The following is a 20,266-nucleotide window of genomic DNA, read 5'->3' on the forward strand; positions in this document are numbered from 1 at the left end:
GGGAAAAAGGGGGAAAGTGCAACCCATCAACCTTTGAACTGTTCACAGGGCAGTAATTGGTAGAGATGGGAATGAATGTACTACAAATCTTTCGGGGACAGAAGACTGGTTTCTGAAAATGTTAGAGAAAGGAATTACTGCACCAGGGAAGGAGAGAGATTTTACAGACATTCACAATTAGCATGGTATTAGGCAAAATTCTCTCTTCTAGGGAGAACATCCTAGGTCATCCACTGGTCAAGAAGACAAGAATGTCACGTTGACTATTTTAGAGGTAAACATGCTACGAGAGATCATCTTGGTTGACAAAGACCAAACAACATGTTCAGTGGGGTTATGAGACAACCGGGGAAGGGCTGTGCCACCCACAGGTCAGAGGATGGACACTGGCAAGCACAGCATCCAGAAGGTAGCAAACCAAAGGAAAGCACAGAACCAAACCATGTGGAAAGCCAACAAAGAGAATGCAGGTGCATCTCTGAGCGTGAACTGGGAAAGTCTTGGGAAGACTGGAGTGACTGCAAATATCACTAAGAACACAAGCAGAATATTTTGGCTACTCAAAATATAGTCAGTAGTCACTATAAAGTAGTATGCCTGTGGCAGGATAGAAAGACAATGAAAACTCTGGGCACAGAAAGGAAAAGGAGTCCCTCACCATGGATACTAGCTGAAGCCTCTCCTCAGCTGTAAGCAAGCACCCAGCACAATTCTGAATGCTTAAGGCTTTTCTCCCTTCTCAACTGTGAACTTACAATTTTCTAGGAATCTCACAGAAATCATTTACAATGACAGTCATGTCCTACATCTGTTGTGCAATCCTTGTAGCTCCAAGTTTTAGCTTATCAGAGTGTAAGCATTTTTGGAGACAATCTGTAACCTCCATTATCGAAGAGGGGAACAGAGGTAGAGGAGGAGTGAGATCATCGAAAATCTGAGGAGCAATGAAATTCCAGAAAGCTTCCAAAACCCTGTATTCAGTCACCCCCAGACACTTGAAATGCAGCTCTTCTTTGAGGAGCCCACACCTGTGTTCTTGGGTGAGCTTTTATTTTTTCCTTGAGCACCTTTCTTTCTATGAAAACATCTTTAGTAAAATCTCAACTCTCCTTCTCATTGGTTAGTCCTAAAATTCTTTCCTGCCTCAAAATTAACCAGTCTGGTCTGAGTCAAGGTCTCTAAAAGATTTGGAAACTCTTTGGGGTGCTGAGTATGACAACGCCGAGTCGTGTCTCTGTCCCTCATTGCTGACGTTCTCTCATTATTTACTCATTTGTTCATCATTTGATCACTCAATGAAGAAAAATATGCAAAATAATGCCAGGATACCCTTTGGTTTAAGGGCATTTACATTTTTAAAAAAACAAATATTATCACATTATCAGAAATGTGCAAGAAATTTGAGATAGCAGTAATTATGTCAGTAGATAAGCCTTTTGGATGGCTCTTAATTTTATTAAGACCTACTATGAAGGGTTGGGGAGATGGCTCAGTGGTTAAAGCACCTGCTACACAAGTGTGAAGATCAGAGTTTGGATCCCCAGAACCCACATAAATACCATGTAGGCATGGTAGCCCACCTGTAATCCCAAAGACAGAGACAGGCACTCTCCAGAGCAAGCTGGCTAGTGAGATCAGCTAATTGACAAGCTCTGAATTTGATTGACAGAGCCCGTCTCAATGGATAAGGCGGAAGAGTGATTAAGAATGATTCTGGGGGGCTGGAGAGCTGGCTCAGCAGTTAAGAACACTGGTTGTTCTTGCAGAAGACCCGGGTTCAAATCCCAGCACCCACATGGCAGCTAACAACTGTCTGTAACTCCAATTCCAGGGGATCTGATGGCTTCATCTGTTCTCCGTGAGCATTGCACAACATGGGTGCACTTACCTACATGCAGGCAATACATTTATACATATTAAAAAAAAAAAAAAGAATGATTCTGGACACAACCTCGGATATCCACATGCATGTGCACCCACATGTATGCATACCCCCACACGTGTGCACATATATGTGCAAGCATAAATACATACACACATACAAACTACACACACATACACATGAAAAAGAAAAAGGCAAAAGATCTACTCTAAAATCCCATTTTGTCTTTTAGTCTTCTAAATATGAGCTATGTGTTTATAAAACAAAGTTTTATAAGCAAAACAAAGTTTATAAAGCAAAGTCAAAGTGTTACATTAAAAGAAGGTATTGTTGAAAATAAAAATAATTAAAACACTATCACAGTAGGAGCAAATTTTGAAGTCTTAAAACATTTCTCCTCTAAACATCCAAAAAGGAAAGGTCTTATTGTCTATTCTTTAAAAGTTACTTTCATGTCTTATGACAAAGCAACATGAATCTATTTTTCTTAGAATGTACTTACCCTAAAACAATACAATTTTTTCAACTGCGTTGGACCTCGAGCCTCAAAGTACCTCATAACGGCATCCTGCCACGTGATTTCCCCGATATTACATATGCATAAGAGGAGTAGGAAAAGTACTAAAATTTTTCTGTGTTACTGGAGACCAGCGACTGCAACTAACAGTAAGCCGGGAACGCTAAGACTTTACATGGACTGTCAGTGTGATTAAAGCTGCTCAGGGGCTGAAGAGATGGCTCCAGCAGTTAAGAACACTTGCTGCTCTTACAGAGGACCTAGGTTAGGTTCCTAGCACCCACAAGGCAATTCACAACAGTCTGTAACTCCAGTTTCAGGGAATCCAATGCTCTCTCTTGACCATCCTAGGCACTGCATGCATGTGGGGCACCTACATACATGTAAGCAAACACTCATATGGAAGAAAAAAATATCTTTTAAAAAAAATGCTCACACTGTTGAAGGATTTCGTTGGGATTGCCAGGTTGCCACTTAAATGCTTACTTGAACGCTCCACACTGAGTTCAATCTCAGGGCAAATAATAGCAATCAGGTTGCCAAAATCAAGGTAGAGCAGAAATGGCTACTTAAACTTGAATACAAGACTCAGTGATGTTGGAGAATATTTTCTAAATGAAGAGTTCAAAGACGATTTAAAAAACAACACCACCAAGCTAATCTGTAAAGCTAAAATAAATAAGTTAGTAAATTAGAACACTGGTTTCCTTCTCCTGTTTCTAGCTTATTTAAAAAGAATATTTTCTAGATGCTAAAACCATTTTATATACTTTGATGTTACATGTTTCAAAGAAACAATGGCAGTGTAGCCTGAATCCTTGTCTAGATTATCCACTACTTGCAAAGTTTATAAGTTTTCATTTTATTCTTTCCCATTTCAAGGAACAAATGTGTTCAACTGGAGTCTTTTCACAAATCACAGCTTTCTTCTCATAATGCTGAAACTTTCTAGCCCAGGGTGGGAATTTAGCTGAAGCACCAAACCCTGGGCTGGGAAAACCCAGGTTTGCATGCTGTCTTCAGACTATGTACCTATGGGACTTCCTTCAGGCCTGGTCCTTGACTCTTGATCCTGAGATCAGTTCAGTGGAAACAGCTTCTCCTTTGGCGGATATAGGTGCTCTCGCCTGCCCAGCAGCTCTGCTCCCTGTAGTTTGCTTTGTGGAGCCAAGCCTGCCCCGCCCTTCCATGTGTCTGAGAATGGTCTTGAGGTCTCTCCCTCCCAGCTTGTCATTCTCTGCCTCTTCCATAGGGACATGAAACTTCCAACCAGATCCCTCACCCCCACAGGCCAGGGCAGTCCTGAGAGAGGACCCCCTCACTGTTAAGATCATTAAACTCCACAGATTCTCAGTTTCCAGGTTGTTTTTCTATCATGCGCACCCTTTATAAAAATCCTGGATAAGTTAGTCTCAGACTATAACAAGGATAAAAAGTAAAAATACTGTTACAATATTAGAATTAGAAGGAACTCCTCAGTTTACCACATTCTACCCGTGCCCCGCAGGACACAAACTGAATTAGCTGTCACAAAGACACTTGATGGCAAAAACCACAGTCCAGAACTCCTTCCTTTTCCAAACTTTAATATTCTAAATATTTAAGTTTTAAAAACACTTTACTAACTATAGGCTAAGCAGGCAGAGTGAAGTTTAAACTCTGCCAAAAGGATTTACCAAAGTGAGATTTCTCGTTCTCCATAAACAGAAGTCAAGCACAGCACACACTTCTGAAGAAAGTGAGAACCCCTGTGCTCTGGCTGTGGATTCCCTAGGAAATGGAAGAAACACTTCTCTCAAGGCACTAACCAGCTAACGTTAGAACTAGAGTAAGCAATCCAATAAAAAGCAAGATGTGCAAGAATATCTGTTAATTTTTGCAAATCTTATGAAGCTTTAAATTGCTCTTAACATCCACCACGTTAAGCTGTTAGGAGAAAACTGTTTAAAGGCAAATCCTAATAGCCTCTTAGAAAATACAGCCAAATGGATTTTTTACTAACTACAGCCTTGAACCATTTATGGAACCACTAATGATTGGCAGTTGCTTTTATGTCTGTATGGTGAGCTGCAACTAAAACTTTTTCTTCCTACCAAAGCTTGTTTTAATAACCCTTTGCAGTGAAACATAAATCTAGCATGACCACCTGAGCCCTAATTAGCTGTTTTCCTGCAAGACTTGAGCTACTAGGATAATCCGTTCCTTCTGTCAAGCTCCAGATGTGCCAAATATCGTTTTCATATTAATTTTTATTAGATGGATACCAGCTTTTTTTTCTTTTTCTTTTAAAAATAAAAATTCAACATTACTTTAAAAAACAAGAAGCTGGGGAGATGGCTCAGCAGTTAAGAGCACTGACTGCTCTTCCAGAGGACCCAGGTTTGATTCCCAGCACCCACATGGCAGCTACGAACCATTCTTAACTCTGGTTCCAGGGGAATCGAAAGCCCTCTTCTGACCTCTGTGGCACTGTACAACACGGGTGCACTCACATACATGCAGGCAATACACTCATACACAGAAAATAAAAATAATAAATAAATATTTAAAAAATATTTTTTTAAAACAACCAAGAAGCTTACAAAAAAAGTACTATTGTGTGGCTGGAACTCTCAAGTTGTGATTAATGGTCCTGCAGTTTATTACCTCCTGACTGCACAAGAAGTTTGCCTTTATCAGATGGGGGCTGATTCAGTATTTTTGTTTAAAAACAGCAAGGGAAAATTTATTCTTGCTCTTTCTCGCTATCTTCCATGTCCCACAACATTCTGCACACAGCAGAAGCCTACCTAGGAGTAAAAGAATGAATGAACACAAGATTCCACCTCTCTGTGCCTTAACACTGTTATTTCTTTTTTTATTTTATGTGTATGCATGTATTGCCTGAGTGTAGGTAAGTGTACCCGTGTCAGGCAATGCCCGTGGAGGACAGAAGAAGCTGTCGGATCCCCTGGAACTGGAGTTACAGACAGTTGTTAGCTGCCATGTGGGTGATGGGATTCAAACCTGGGTCTTCTGCAAGAACAGCCAGTGCTCTTAACTGCTGAGCCATCTCTCCGGCTCCCTTAACACTGTTATTTTTATCCACTGTTAGTGTCAAGTCAAGCACTGAGATTTCAGGGTAAAACAGGTGGGTGTTTCTAGAATTTTCAGATTTGGAGTCTTTGAATATAATAATGTACAACTTGTTGGTTATTTTTTAACCCCCTCATTACTCCAAATTTGTTGTGGTTTGGGGAGTGTGAGAATTGTTTTGTTTTTTTCTAACCAATGTTTGTATTCATATTAGTTATTTCAATCAGAAAACATATTTAGCTTAAAGCCAGAGGAAAAATTAAGTGCCACTGCCCAAATTTCACTGGTATTATTCACTTATATCACTGATCCCTAAATAATGAAATACTGTAAATAATAGTTACATGGATTGGTAAGCTAGAGTCAAAACAAGTCCTCACTGACAGATCATTGATTTCAAGGTAATTTCAAAACAAACATGGAATTCATTTGAGTTCAATACTTGGAGGGAGACAGAATTCTCATACAAAAAAAGTCAAGTCAATCAGGGAGGGTAACAGATATGTAAGTTGATAAACATTCTAATTTTATATGGAGAAACCCACAAATAGCCCAATACACCACTGAAAGAAAAGAACAGCTTTGGAGCGCTGACACCATCTGATCTCAAGACTCATTCTAGAGCTACAATGATTGAAACAGTATGGTACTAAATGAAAGAACAGACACAGATCAACAGAGCAGAACAGGGTCCCAAAGCAGACCCATGTAAACAGAGGCAGCGACCTCTGACGAAGTAGCAGATGCTATTTAGCAAAGGAAAGACTGTCTTCTCAGCAAATGGTGCTAAAATAACATGCAAAAAAAAAAAAAAAAGTGAATCCAGACACAGGCCTTATACCCTCCACAAAAATGAACTCAAAATGGACTACACACCTAACTGGAAAACACAGAATTGTAAAGCTGCTGGGCGATAACACTGAGAAGAATCTAAATGACTTTGGTTTGGCAGCAATTTTTAGATAAAACTCCGAAGCATGGTCCATGGAAGAAATAACTGGCAAGATAGACTTCATTAAAATATAAAACACCATCAGAGACTGAGAAGACGAGCCTCAGCCTGGGTGAAAATATTTGCAAGAGGCACATCTGATCATGACTGCTATCTAAAACAGGCAAAGAACTCTTAAAATTCACCAGCAAGAAAAGCACAAGCCACTTGGAAAACAGGTGAAAGACCCAAACAGGCACTAACTGCTCTGCAGAAGACATGTTGGTGGAAAGAAGCAGAAGAAATGGTCTCACCAACATGTGGCATTAGAGAGTAGCAAATGCAACTGGGGAGCAAATCAAAGAAAAAGGAGATTCACACACAGCAGGTGGGGTTGATACAGTAGAACTCTCATTCACTGCTAGTGCAGGCACTGTGGAGAAAATGTGAGTTTCTAACAAAAGTAAACACGCTCTGACACAGGATCCAACAACCACACTCTTTGATACAAAGTCAACTAAAATGAGTTGAAAATATTTTCACATAAAACCAGCACAGAGAGGTTTACAGTAGCTTTATTCACAATTCCTAAAACTTGAAAGTCACCAAGATGCTTTTTAGTATGCGGATGGTTAAACTGTGGTAATCCAGACAGAGTAGTACTCAGCACCAAAAAGAAGTGAGCTATCAAACCAGAAGAGGCCCAGAAGAACATGAAATGCATGTTACTAAATGAAAGAAGCCAATGGAAAACAGCTACATACTGTATGATTTCAACCCCAGGAAAAGGCAATAATGGAGATAGTAAAAAAGACCAGGGCTTGTGAGGACAGAGGCAACAAGTACACACAAAGTTCCTTTTCTTTCTTTTTTCCTTTTTGCAGTGCTTACAATCAGACCCAGATTCCTGGGTATGTTAGGCAAGCACTCTACCACTAAGCTGTATCTCCAGTCCAAACTGAACTCATTTATTATAATGCCTACAGAGGTCTTAATGGAAATTGACAAAACTGTGTTGAGAATAAGTAGGAAATTTATCTCACTCATCCACTCTTCACTCCAGAAGTACTATTATAAAGCAGGATAGTGCAGGTATCGGATTAATAAGTGATCAGTGGACACAAGCCAGAAATAAATCCAAGTGTATATACATATATATTTATATACGGTTCATATGCCTGTTGCTGTTATTATAGATCAGTGGCAAAGACACCAATGATTGCTATTTAGGTAAATGAATTAACAGCAGAAAACACAAAACTAAACTTCCACCTCACACACAGATTTCTGAGGCCTTATGGCCTAAATGGGAGGAACAAAGCTCTAAAATCGCACACCTTACTGACCTAGCTATTCTACTTTTAGTCATTTATTTTGAGAAAATAATTGGGTAAGGACAAAAAAATTTATACAAGAATATATGTTTAGGTCTTTCTATTATTATATATAATGGGGGAAAAGCCTTAAAACTCAAATATAGGGCTGGGGACATAGCTCAGTTGGTAGAATGCTTGCCTAGCATGCAGGATGCCCTGAGTTTGATCCCAAGCACAACATAAACTATGCGTAACAGAGCACACCTCTAATCCTAGCACTCAGAAGGCAGAGGCAGGAGGATTAGAAGTTAAGCTCATCTTCAGCTACACAAAAAGCTTAAGGTCAGACTAGAATATGTGATACCTGACTAAAAAACAAGAGCAAATGTAAAAACCAGGAATGAATTAAATAAGCTGCATAATACATGCAGCTAATCAAAATGATATGAGTCTCTATTATTGGCATACATAACCCATGAAAAATGGAGTCTATGTAGCTACGGAAACTTGTTTAACAGAGTAGGAGAAAGAACTAGAAATACACACACAAGTATGGTCAAAGGATTTTTTTCTTTTGAGAGAAAAACAAATGCTATCCAATGGAGGAAAGTTGTCTTTTCAACAAAAGTCATTAGAACAATTTCATAGGTAAAAAAGCAAAACACAAAAACCTATAGCTAAAAGTCTCACACCTTATACCAAACCAACTCAAAATGGATCACAGGCTTAAATACAAAACATAAAAATTATAAAACCTTTAGGGAAAAAGAAGATGGGAAAAATATCTAGACTCTAGTGCTGTCAGTATGTGTGCAGAGCCGTCCAGCAGAGCATGGGCAGCCTATGAGGGGTGGCCTCACTAAAGCAAACTGACATTCTCCCTTGAGGCAGTAGACAGGGTTTTGCTAAGTCCAGGCTGGCCTCAAGCTGACAATCATCCTGCCTCAATCTCCAAACTGCTGGGATTAAAGATAAGCACACCACACTCAACTTAATAACTGGACTTTATAAAAATTAAATGCTTTCACTCTGAGAGGATGAACTATAAGCAATGTATTACAAGAAATATTTGGCAGCACACATCAACAAAAGGCTGATATGCAGAACATATAAAGAAACATGGAAACGCAACAGTGGAAAAATGGAACAACCCAACTGGAATTCAGGAAGAAGGCATGAACAAGAATTTCACTAAAGACGCCAGACAGGTGACAAAAAGCACATGAAAATGTATTCAACATCATTATCCATCATGGAGATGCAAACTAAAACTATAGTAAGATATCACTATATACCTATCATATATCTAAAACAAAACTAAAAGTGATGCTATCACATGCTACCAAAGACAGAGAAACTGGCTCCATTACACATTGCTGGTGAGAATGTAAGCTATTCTAGGAAATATTTTGCCAGTTTCTCAAGCAAAAACAAGTGTGCAATTGCCATAAATCCAGTAATTGTATTCTTGGATATTTATTCCAGAGAAATAAAATCTTAGTTCATGCCGGGTATGGTGGCACATGTCTTTAATCCCAGTACTAGGGAGGCAGAGGTAGGCGGATCCCTGTGAGTTCAAGGCCAGCCTGGTCTACATAGTGAGTTCCAGGCCAGCTTGGGCTACAGGGAGACCCTGTCTCAAAAGGACAAAAGTAAATAAATAAATAAATAAATAAATAAATAAATAAATAAATAAATAAATAAAATCTTAGTTTATAAAAGTCTGTACTGTACATGAACACTTGTAGCAGCTCACTAGAAACAAACCTTATGTCAGTCAACAGGTGAATTCTTAAAAATACTGGGGCTGGAGAGATGGCTCAGTGGTTAAGAGCACTGAGTGCTCTTGCAGAGGACCTGGGTTCGATTCCCAGCACCCACATGGCGGCTACGAACCATCCTTAACTCCAGTTCCAGGGGAATCTGAAGCCCTCTTCTGACGTCTGTGGCATTGCATGACACAGGTGCACTCATATACATGCAGACACTACACTCATACACATAAAATAAAAATAATAAATTTAAAAAAATACTGTGGAACACTGAAACCACGGAATATAATTCAGCAATAAAAGGAAATGAACTATTGATATATGCAACTGGAATAAACTTCCAGAAAATCGTGCCCGTGAAGAGGGATTCCAAAGGAGTATACACTATATGATTCTATTCATATAATGTTTTTGAAAAACATAGACATGGAGAACAGATTATGAATAGGGACAGATGGAAGTTCAGGGAAGTTTTAAGCACGAACCATAAGGGGTCCTTGTGAAGACGGAAATGTTATATATCGGTGTTATTATCCTGGTTGTGGCTCTGAGCCATAGCTTTGTAAGATGTTACTTAGGGACCTTGTATAAGGAATGCTAGGTGCTGGGGAGGGAGTGTCAATTTTCTTCAGGGATTTGGCCCCAGGTAAGTTGCCCACACTCCAAGGGATGGTCCTATACCCACGTACATACCAGCAGCAACAACTGAACTTAGTGGGGGGTTTTGTTTATTTTTAAAGGAGTACATGGAATTAGAAGGGAAATGTGGTAGGGAGAATCTGGGAGGAGTTAGGAGAGAGAAAGGGGGATGGATCTGATCGAAATACATTACATTAAAAAATATATATGTATATGTGAGATTCACATATATATATAAATTCACACATACAAATTCACATATATACATGTGAAATTCTCAAAGAATAAATTAAAACAATTTTTTAAAAGAATGCTTGATTGGGGGTTGGGGAAGACTAGAGAGATGGCTCAGTGGTGAAGAGCATTGGCTCCTCTGGGACCCAGGCTCAGGTCCCAGCACCCACATGGAGGCTAACAACTGTCCATAACTCCAGTTCCATGGACTCCAACATCCACATACCCGTAGGCAAAACCCTCTTACACATAAGAATAAATCAAAAAACAATTTTTTGAAAGAATGTTTGGGGTATGTCTGTATCATTTATTACAAATGTACATGAATCTATAATTGTCTCAAAATCTGTATATTTACATATTAATAGGAGGCTAACTCAAACTATATACAAAAAAATGTATCACTGTTTCTGCTGGTGAGATGATGTGAAATTTTTCCAATTTCTTCTTCAAGCATTAATGTATAATAGTGTATACTCTAATAGAAAGAAAAATAAATCAAGCTATTTTTAATATGAAACAGGAAGGCAATATATAAGATTTTGCTGAATACTACACTACATAATTCTTCCAAATGTCTTTTTTACTTTTGACACAAGGTCTCTGTGTGTAGACCGGAATGGCTCTGAACTCACTTGTGTGACCAGGCTGGCCCTGAACTTGCAGTGATATTCCCTCTTCTGCTTCTTGAGTGTTGGAATTACAGGTTTGTACCTCATGACTGCTCAAAATGTCATTTTAAAAGTTGCCTCACACTCCACCATGTTGATCACTGACCCTTAAGGGACTTAAGGACTGTTTCTACTTCATTTTTCCTTTGTGTGTGGTGGGGTGGGAGGGATATATGTACATGTTTGTGGTGTGTGTGTGTGTGTGTGTGTGTGTGTGTGTGTGTGTATACATGGGCATGCATACATTGAGTGTTTATGCAGAGGCCAGAGTGCAGCATCTAGTGTTGACTTCAATTGCACTCCATCTTATTTTTTGAGACAGTTTATTACTGAACTTGGAGTGCACAGACTGGGCTACGATGGCTGGCCAAGGAGCTGCAGAGATCCACCTGTCCCTACCTCCCCAGCACCAAGATTAAGGCTCCTACTATCACAATCAGTTCTTATGTGTGTGCACTTTACCAACTAAGCCATCTCTCCAGCCAATTGTCTGTACTTTCTTATCACTAAAGAAAGTAATGCAAGGGCTAAGGATGTAGTACAATTCATAGTGTTTGCCTAGCAGACGTGAATCCCTGGGTTCAATCCCCTAGCCTGTGTAAACCAGACATAGTGATGTAATGCTTGTAATCCCATCACTCAAGAGGTAGAGACAAGAAAATCAAAAGTTCAAAGTCACCCTCAGTTACATAGAAAGTTCAAGGTCAGCCTGGGATACATGAGACTCTCTCTCTCAGAGAGAGAGAGAGAGAGAGAGAGAGAGAGAGAGAGAGAGAGAGAGAGACACACATATATAGAGAGAGGAAACACAGGTATGAGCAATCTAATGTATTTCCTTCTTCCTTAATCCTCTAGCCTGATGTTACTGGATCAAGGAGTTAGAGAAGTAGGAACACCCTGAAAAACTGATTTTCTGAAAAGCTGTGAATTTATGTTCCCATCATTAGTCTATGTGTGTAAAATCTTCTTCTGCACCTGAAAAAATTGCCAAGTTGTGTTCAGATTCTAAGCTCCACAGATCAATTGGAAAACAGATACTCTAACCTCCTAAGATGACAAGGCAGAGTAAAACTGACTTCATACAAGTTTTTCTGCCCAATCTTGCATGTACATGTATAGGTCTTTCTTACTGATCATCATTTCCCTCCACCTCCAGAAAGTTCAAGTTTCTTAGCCTAATACCCCCACATCTACCTCTGTCGCTTTGCTCCCTCACCCCCAGCCCTTCTTACCTCCTTGCTAAGCCCTGGAGCCCATCTGGCACAGCACTTCTGTCACATGCTGTCTCCTCTACATGTACTTGCTCTTTCCCTGGTGATGGTAGCTGTATGTTTTGATATACCTTCCCAAGCTCACCTTGAAACTCAAAAACCAAATCCTATCCTTCAGGGCACTGCTATTCCAACTCATATAGACTTCATGTGTGATTTCCTTACCATTTAAAGAATTAAGATGAGCCCCAGTCCATTTTACCTCTAAGCTCTTCTCCTTACAATCTTTAAACTGATGTTCTTTCTCTCAACTTCTAATTCTGCAAATATGCACCATCTGATGCTGTTCCCCAGGGAGCTCTGCTCACAGGCACTCTCAAGCTACTCTGGACCACTGTTCTTTGCAGCCTTCTCTCTACCACCTTCACACCTGGTCTCTGTATCCTTAGATCAGCCAAATCACCAAAGAAAGGCACTTGAATATAATAAATGCATTCATACTAGTATGTATTTGATTCAAAAAGTACTTGAGAGATAAGCAAATCTTAAATGTGCCTACAAAAAGAAATATATCAAATGTATGGGTTGTCCTAACACATTTCTGCTCCATTTATTTCTTGAGGTTTTGTCTTGATTTCATTTTGTCATCGCTTTTCTGCCTGAAAAGTCTTCACCTAGTGTACTGTTATCCAAGATGCTCTTTTCTGATTTTCATTCCATTCAGCAGAGATCTCCTCCCTCTAAACAGGAAGGGACAGCACAAGACACCACCTTCTGACATCTCTGCCCCCTAAGCAAGCATTTTTCCACTTCACTGGGTCCCCATTTCATATTGGATTTTAGCAGAAAATGTTTTTTCTCCTTCAAAATACATTTGAAAGCCTCCTTTTGCTTTACATATATTATTTCTATAGATTATATCCTACAAGTATGAGGAAACAGATCTATGTAATCAATCTTATGAAAAATATTTGCTGTGAAAGGTCATTAAATAACTTACTTTTAAACAAATCACTTTGAGATAAAAAATACGACATCTTTAAAAAAGACCATTAGTATAATATTCATTGTTCTGTCATTGTAATACAAAACACATGGATTTAATTGCTTTTGTCATATACTTAGATCTATTTCCTGATTTCAGTGTACTACAAACATTTTTAGTTTTCCTTGAAATCTAAAATAAGAGGAAAGGAGTAAGATTTTACTTTGAAGTCATGTGCTATTTAGATTGTAAGATAAATGCTTTAAAAAAATACGGTAACACTTTTCTGCACTGTCTGGCAAGCATCCTGAAATACCCTCAGCTGCACACTTCCAGGTAACGTGTGAGATATCCCCAAAGAATCATAATATTCCTCAGTCTGTAAGAGACTACTCACCAGACTTCCTTGCTTTCAAAGCAATAACAGCTGCTAGCTCTCTCTGCACCTAATAAAATATTAGGAAAAGAAATCAAGTTAGAATAAGAAAAATGTAGCCACCAAGGCAGTACTTTGTTTTCAGCTATGCAGCCCACACTAGGAGCTACTGCAGGGAGACTTGAGCTTACCGCCATCACTGCTCACCCATAATGACAAGCTCTTTCCTCATCAGGGCACAACCCCCTAAGGTTAGTACGTGAAAAAAACAAAAAACAAAAGACCTGTGGAAGAATTTCAGACCAAAATCTGTAAGAAATCATACTGCCTTTTTTGTTGTTGTTGTTGTTGGTTTTGGTCTTTTTGAGACAGGGTCTCCCTGTAGCCCCAGCTGTCCTGAAACTCACTATGTAAACCAGGCTGGTCTCAAACTCACAGAGATCTGCCTGCCTCTGCCTCCCAGCTGCTGGGATTAAAGGCATGGGCCACCAGGCTCTGTCTCACTTTTTTAAAGAGAGTGATACTTTATTTTTTAAAAGACATTTTTACTTAAAAAAAAAGGAATAGTTGCCAGAAGGCACACACTGTGAGAAACCAGCATATATGCCATGATAAGTACTGCAAAATCATAGCTGTACAGTATTCTGAAATAACACAAATATAAATTGTTAGTAATGATACTCTGATAAAGACTGTAAATACAACTTATCTCTCAAAGATGTTGGCTTATATTAGGAGCTCTAGAAGCATTGAGACAGGAGGTCCTGCATTAACTGGGCCCCTGCTCAGGGGCAAACCTGTTTGCTGAGATGAGCAGATTACAGAAGCCACTTTGGATAACATGCAACATAAAAGCAAGTGCCACTGGGTCACCAGGTAGGCGGAATGGGGATGGGCACACATTTAGTACTGTGTCCCAAGCTATGTTTATCTTCCAAATTTTTAAGCACCTATATACTCTTCCCAGTGTGAATGCTTAAATCAATCCCTTTAAAACATTCCCAAAGAGAACACAAAAAACAGACCAAAAAGGCTAAGTCTAGTTACTCTCAAAGATAACGTGAACACAATCTTTGGGAAACCTATGCTTGGTAGTAATACAAATTCCATAATGAGCACACGCTTTCCTCATCAAGGCACAGCCTCTTAAGGTTGTGTGTGTTTGTGTGTGTGTGTGTGTGTGTGTGTGTGTGTTTGTGTGTATACACATGTGCATACCTGAATACTTTAGAATAATGGCACTTTAAAGGGGAAACATGCTTCAAGGTTAAATTGCAGATTTGCTATTCAAATTAATTTATATTCAATTACTAGAAAGGGAGTGTGCTGTGGTGGTAGGCCCTGAGACTCCACATTGAACATTTCCCAGTGGCCCAGGCATAGACACCCTGAGGAGGGATGCTTGCCCACTGTTCTTACTGACACACTTTCCCTATGGTCAGGTATGAATGTCAGTGGAAAGTTCATTCTCCTGATTCAGCTGATTCTTTGATGCCCAAGACTCTCACAGTTAATGCCATAGTAAGAAGGCAATTGGTCTCTTTCTTTCCAACCTGGGGATTTGAGGTCTGAAAATACTCATGAATAGAAAGTTTATAACTAAATAGGGGAGAAGAGGAAAAAGAAATAAATGTCTTCTCAGAAAAATAAAAAGGCAATAAAATTTATATATCAATAAGTGTAGATTTTCTATTTTGAGTTGCGTACAAGGTTTACTGTAGTGCTGTCATCTGCTTTGGGAATTTCCTCCTTCACAAAGTCATAAATATTGAGAATGGAGCAAGGGAGCAGATCCTATGTTCACGGGACCCTGTCAATGGCTGCCCATTCTCTGACCTCCCAGGGGAGACCCCACTGTGGCTCAGAGACAGGAAAACAGGAGAGATGGAAGAAGATGCAGGAGGCCCATCACTTCACTTGCTCAGAGAGAATCAGAAGCAGTCGTTTCCATCTCTTCTCTTGGTTTCCCACACCTGAATTCCTTTCACAGGATCTTCAGGTTTTCCCCTACTAGCTAGGAATAAGGCTCAAAATACAAATAGCTTAGGAAAGGAAAGCAGTATATTTCAACTGTATACACTAATTTCTGAAGATTTGGTGGGGAAAGAAAGAAGGACTAGGATGAGTGGTGAAATAACAGATACTGCAGGGGGAGGAGGTAACCACAAAGAGGAGAGAGGAGCAGAGAGAAAGAACTGCATAGCTTAATCTGGAAAGAAAGCAAATCTTTTTTTCCCACATAAAATAAATGAGACTACTATACACACTACATCCCCCCAAACTCTGCAGTGAGGGGATGTGTATCTTATTTGGTGGGATGTAAAGCAGCTCTTGCACTTCTGTTCCAGGAGGGGAAAGGGTTTCTTTCTATGAAGTACAAAGGGGAAAGAGCTGATCAAGCAAAACACAAACTAGGTCTGATCCCATTATATGCCCCATGGCACTTTCCCAGATTCTTTTTGTTTCTTCCTTAAACACCTGGCAATTGTGTCATTAATCATTTTGAATTGTGTGGCAGCTGCTTGTCTTCTGGACCCGATGCTCCACTGAGGCAGGGACCTGTATGTCTTTTGCTGACATTATCCCATACAAAGGATGCTCCTTCACTAGGAGACAGTGGGTGGGTACAAAAGCATCACTTAAGACCCCTTAAGGAGTGAAAATGTCACTAAAGGAGAACAAGGAACATTCAAAGGGAAGGAATCCCTTACCAGAAGCTATATCAACAAGAATATTCAGTACAGAGTAGAAGGACTCCATTTCCTTTGCAAAATAACTGCTAGGTTCATATTCAAAAACTGAGGCTATAAGTAATTGTATGCTATTCATACTAAGGGTGCTGTTAGCACTGGAAAAGGAATGCCATACTCCAGCAGCAGGCAAGTCTACAGAAGCCAATGTTCTGATCACAATTTGCCAAGAGGAGACCCAGCAAGGACCACCGAGTTAAGAGGCTCCCAAAGTGCTGGCCAGTTGCTGAAATGGGTCCTTTAGAGAAAAATAATCATTCTACTGTATCTGCTTGGGCTGTCAATCCATTCAGCTTTTCCCAGTCACTTGCACTGTTTTTTTCTAGACTTGCCATGCCTGAGAACTACTGTCCCACTCAACAAGACATATTCATTCTTCCCCAAGACTCCATATCTCACTGTTAAGCTAATCTCGACTGGTAATCAATCTTTACTTTTTATTTTTCTCTCTTCTAATTTAATTCATTTGTAAAGGAGCATGGCCCTCACTGTGTCCAACAGATAAAAATGAAGCTATAATCTAATCAAATGATTAGACTCGCTTGGTATATCAGCAGGTTGACAGACTCAAATACATGGAAAATTGTAAGGAAGCTTTTTGGAAAGCTTTAACTTTAATTTAAAATATGGTTTATTCAATATACAGAACAACTATACAATCTTAAGCACATGCAGTAGAGGGCTTGTTGTTCTTATGAATTTCTAAATAGAGGATGACTGGTGGACTGAGAAGACACAGCCTTGTTTTCCCTCTCCCTCAGTTACCCATCAGAAACTAGAGTCAGAAACATGCTGAAATGTTCTGGCTTTCAATCTCCATAACCAGCAGGACTGATCACAAAATAGCACCGAAATTCATTAAGAATCAGAGCCAGTTTTATTCCAACATTCTGTTTTATTTTTTTCTCCCTGGCACTTTAATAGTGTCTTCAGCCTCAAAGCCCAAATGCTCACAAAGCTGTTGTGCATCAAAGCTAGGACACAAGAGGTAACTGGAAGCATCAAATGCGAACTCAAGAGCTAGTAGTCTGGGAGAGGCTACCTGAAAGAAGAGACTTGGGATCAAAGTAGGGAGCTGGATAGTAGGTCAGTGAAGGTCATTTTTGAGGACAGACCAGTACTGGCAATGTTACTCAGCTAACCAAAGGGCTGTCCTTTCAAACTAATTTAAATAGAATCAACAATAGATTTTGGACAGGTTTTTAGCAAGTCCAGAATTAGTTAAACTGATACCTTACTAGAAATGGTTTTAAAACACAAGTGCCTTAAATGTGCATCTTCTCTCAATTTCTTAAATCAGCTGTAAGAAAAAAAAATCATCCAATAGTCCTCTGAGCCTTATTACTAAGCATCCTAAAGTTTTAAAGCATTATATAATCTTAAGTTAGTATAAACTATGAATCCTAGAATAAAAATAATAAATATGCTTCTTAATCAAGGTCCTTTCATACAAGACACAAAGTGAACAAGGATGAAGCAGCATTCATGACGCCAAGTAGCAATTTTATTTCTCAGAGGCCCAGTGCATCATTTTATTCTTAAGAGCTAATACTGCCACAGTTCTGACACATGGATAATCTTCTGATTACCTGTTAGTGCCAACTAACAATTAGAAATTAAGAAAGTTGCACATCTGTCTAGACACTACTGTTTTCCACCCAACAGTTTATTTAACCAAGAACTGTTTCCCCTAGTTGCTGTCATCACATCAAAGAGGAGTTTAAGTACACTGGAATGATAAAATAAATATGCTTATGCTTACTCATCTGTTTCCATGCAATTAGAGATATTTAAGACTCTCTTATATAAACTATTTTGTTGAATACAAACAGATATACTATTGTGACTAAAACAATAGCTGGCCACTGAAAGATGAATACCTGTAGACGTGGCCTAAAAGCAACAAAATGGAGCTGGTCAGTTTTAAAGACCTGTTATCTAAGTCCATTGCACATATAACTACTTTGACAGAGGTTCACGTTATAAAGACTGAGAGTTTCATTGATCACGAGCATTATATGAATTAGTGATGGGAATGGAATGACTTAGAATGTGTAGTACTGTTTTTAGGACTATGTCTAGAGGAGTGGAGTGAAATGCAGGTTCAAAAAAAAAAAAAACCTGAGAAAGGCCAACATAGACTTTATTTGGCTTGGGTACCCTTTGTTCAAGAGATGCAGAGAGGACCTACCCATGGGAGGACAGTCAGGAGATAGCACCTCCTCAGAGCTGAACCTTGTGGGCATGAATAGCCCTCATTTACTTTGTCCTCCCTGCACAATCTGACACTATTAACTGTCCCTTTCCTCCTAACAACTGGGATCCCATGATGTCACATGCTCTAGGATTTTTCTTTTCTCTCTAGTTATAACTTGCCTCAAGGTTTCCCTTTCCTTCCATCTATTTTAAATTTTGAGGTTCCTCAGTGGTCTAGACTTATCCCTTCTGACCCTTCTCTTTTCATTCACTCTGATAAATTCCATTCTATCTGCAACTCCAGTCTAGCCCTCCTGGGCCCTAGAGTCCCATGTTCATCTGTGATGGTTTGAATGAGAATGTCCCACATAGGCTCAAATATTTGAACAGTTGGTCTGCAGCTGATAGGACTCTTTGGGGAGTGTCATGGAAACTTTAGGAGGCGTGGCATGCTGAAGAACCTCACTGGGGGCAGGCTTTGAGAGGTCACAGCCTTGTCCCACTTCCAGTTTGCTCTCTCTGCTTCCTGTGCTGGCTTGGAGATGCGAGCACTCAGCTTTCTGCTCCCGTTGTCTCCAGCCATATTTCCCCAACCATCACGGACCCTCATTCCTCTAGAACCATAAGCCCTAACAAACTCCTCCTTCTATAAGTTGCCTTGGTTATGATGTTTTATCTCAGCAACAGAAAAGTAACTAATACTCCATCCATTCTATGGACCACAAAGTCCTACTAGTAGCCTAAATACATTTCCAAAGGTGAAGACATTTTACCACTTTCATTCACCTAAACTCTTCTCCCTCTCACACATACTCTCTCAGTAAATGGTACTACCATGCTCATGGTCTCAAGCAGGAAGGAAAGTGCCCTTGAGTTAGTTCAGTGAACCACCTTCTCCCGCTCACCACTAGTGCTAACTCTCTACCTTCATCCCACACCATTCTTTACTCTGTAGACTAATCACTCTAGAAATCAATTTTATAGGTTCTTGAGGAAACTCTTCAAAGACTTCCCCCATGGTACTATGGCAGTCTGACCTAATACTACACCATATTCTTCTGATGTCATCAGTTGTCTGGTGTTTATCTCAAGTCCTTCTAAAAATCCATTCTCAAGTAAATAAGTAAATAATTGTCCATGCTCCAGCTTTAGTAAAATATGGCACTGGACTTCTCTGAATGGACTATGCTCTTTTTATGTTCTTGGACTTTCCACATTCTATTCTATATGGAATGCCTCTCCACATACCAATTCTGTGAGACTGTCACACTTACTTGTCCTTCAGGTCACCATTTTCTGCTGTGTAACAACCACCCCTCCTGAATTTCAATAGCATCCTATATTCCACTTATAATAGCAGCTCACATCTTGTGAAGCCTCTTCTTTAGCTGGGGGTCTCCAACACTAACTAGTGCAGATCATAAGCTTGCTGAAGTGGATTCTTGTTCATCATGCTGGCTCCTAGTACAAATGTTGTGACTAAAAATACAAAGAAAGTGACAGTTGCTGCTGAGAAAGTATAAGAGGAATGTGAGCATAAAGGGTGGAGGGTGAAGTTTAGTCAGTGGACAGGATTTGCAAAAAGGCATATTTTAGCTCAACCAAAGAATTTTCTGAAGGCAAGAGCTGCCCATGGTAGAGGTGGTCCACAATGAGGTTCAAGAGATAATGCTTTATACAAGAATGTAATCAGAAGGGCCCAGGGCCAGGG

At 39.7% G+C, this 20,266-nt stretch overlaps 1 protein-coding gene across 3 annotated transcripts in view; it reads right to left on the reverse strand.

The window, feature by feature from the left end:
* The window catches only part of Rapgef5 (Rap guanine nucleotide exchange factor 5), a 257,063-nt gene that overhangs the window by 151,682 nt on the left and 85,115 nt on the right, over positions 1–20,266 (reverse strand). For 2 of the 3 annotated variants that reach the window (XM_008841456.3, XM_029567583.1), the window contains one exon: positions 13,631–13,679. The exons of the other annotated variant lie outside the window; for it this stretch is intronic. In XM_008841456.3, the coding sequence (XP_008839678.1) occupies positions 13,631–13,679 (49 nt within the window). The remainder of the gene's footprint in view (positions 1–13,630; positions 13,680–20,266) is intronic. 3 annotated transcript variants of the gene reach the window in all.

Source organism: Nannospalax galili, unplaced genomic scaffold (genome assembly GCF_000622305.1).
Source record: "Nannospalax galili isolate Female #2095 unplaced genomic scaffold, S.galili_v1.0 scaffold158, whole genome shotgun sequence".
NCBI lineage: Eukaryota > Metazoa > Chordata > Mammalia > Rodentia > Spalacidae > Nannospalax > Nannospalax galili.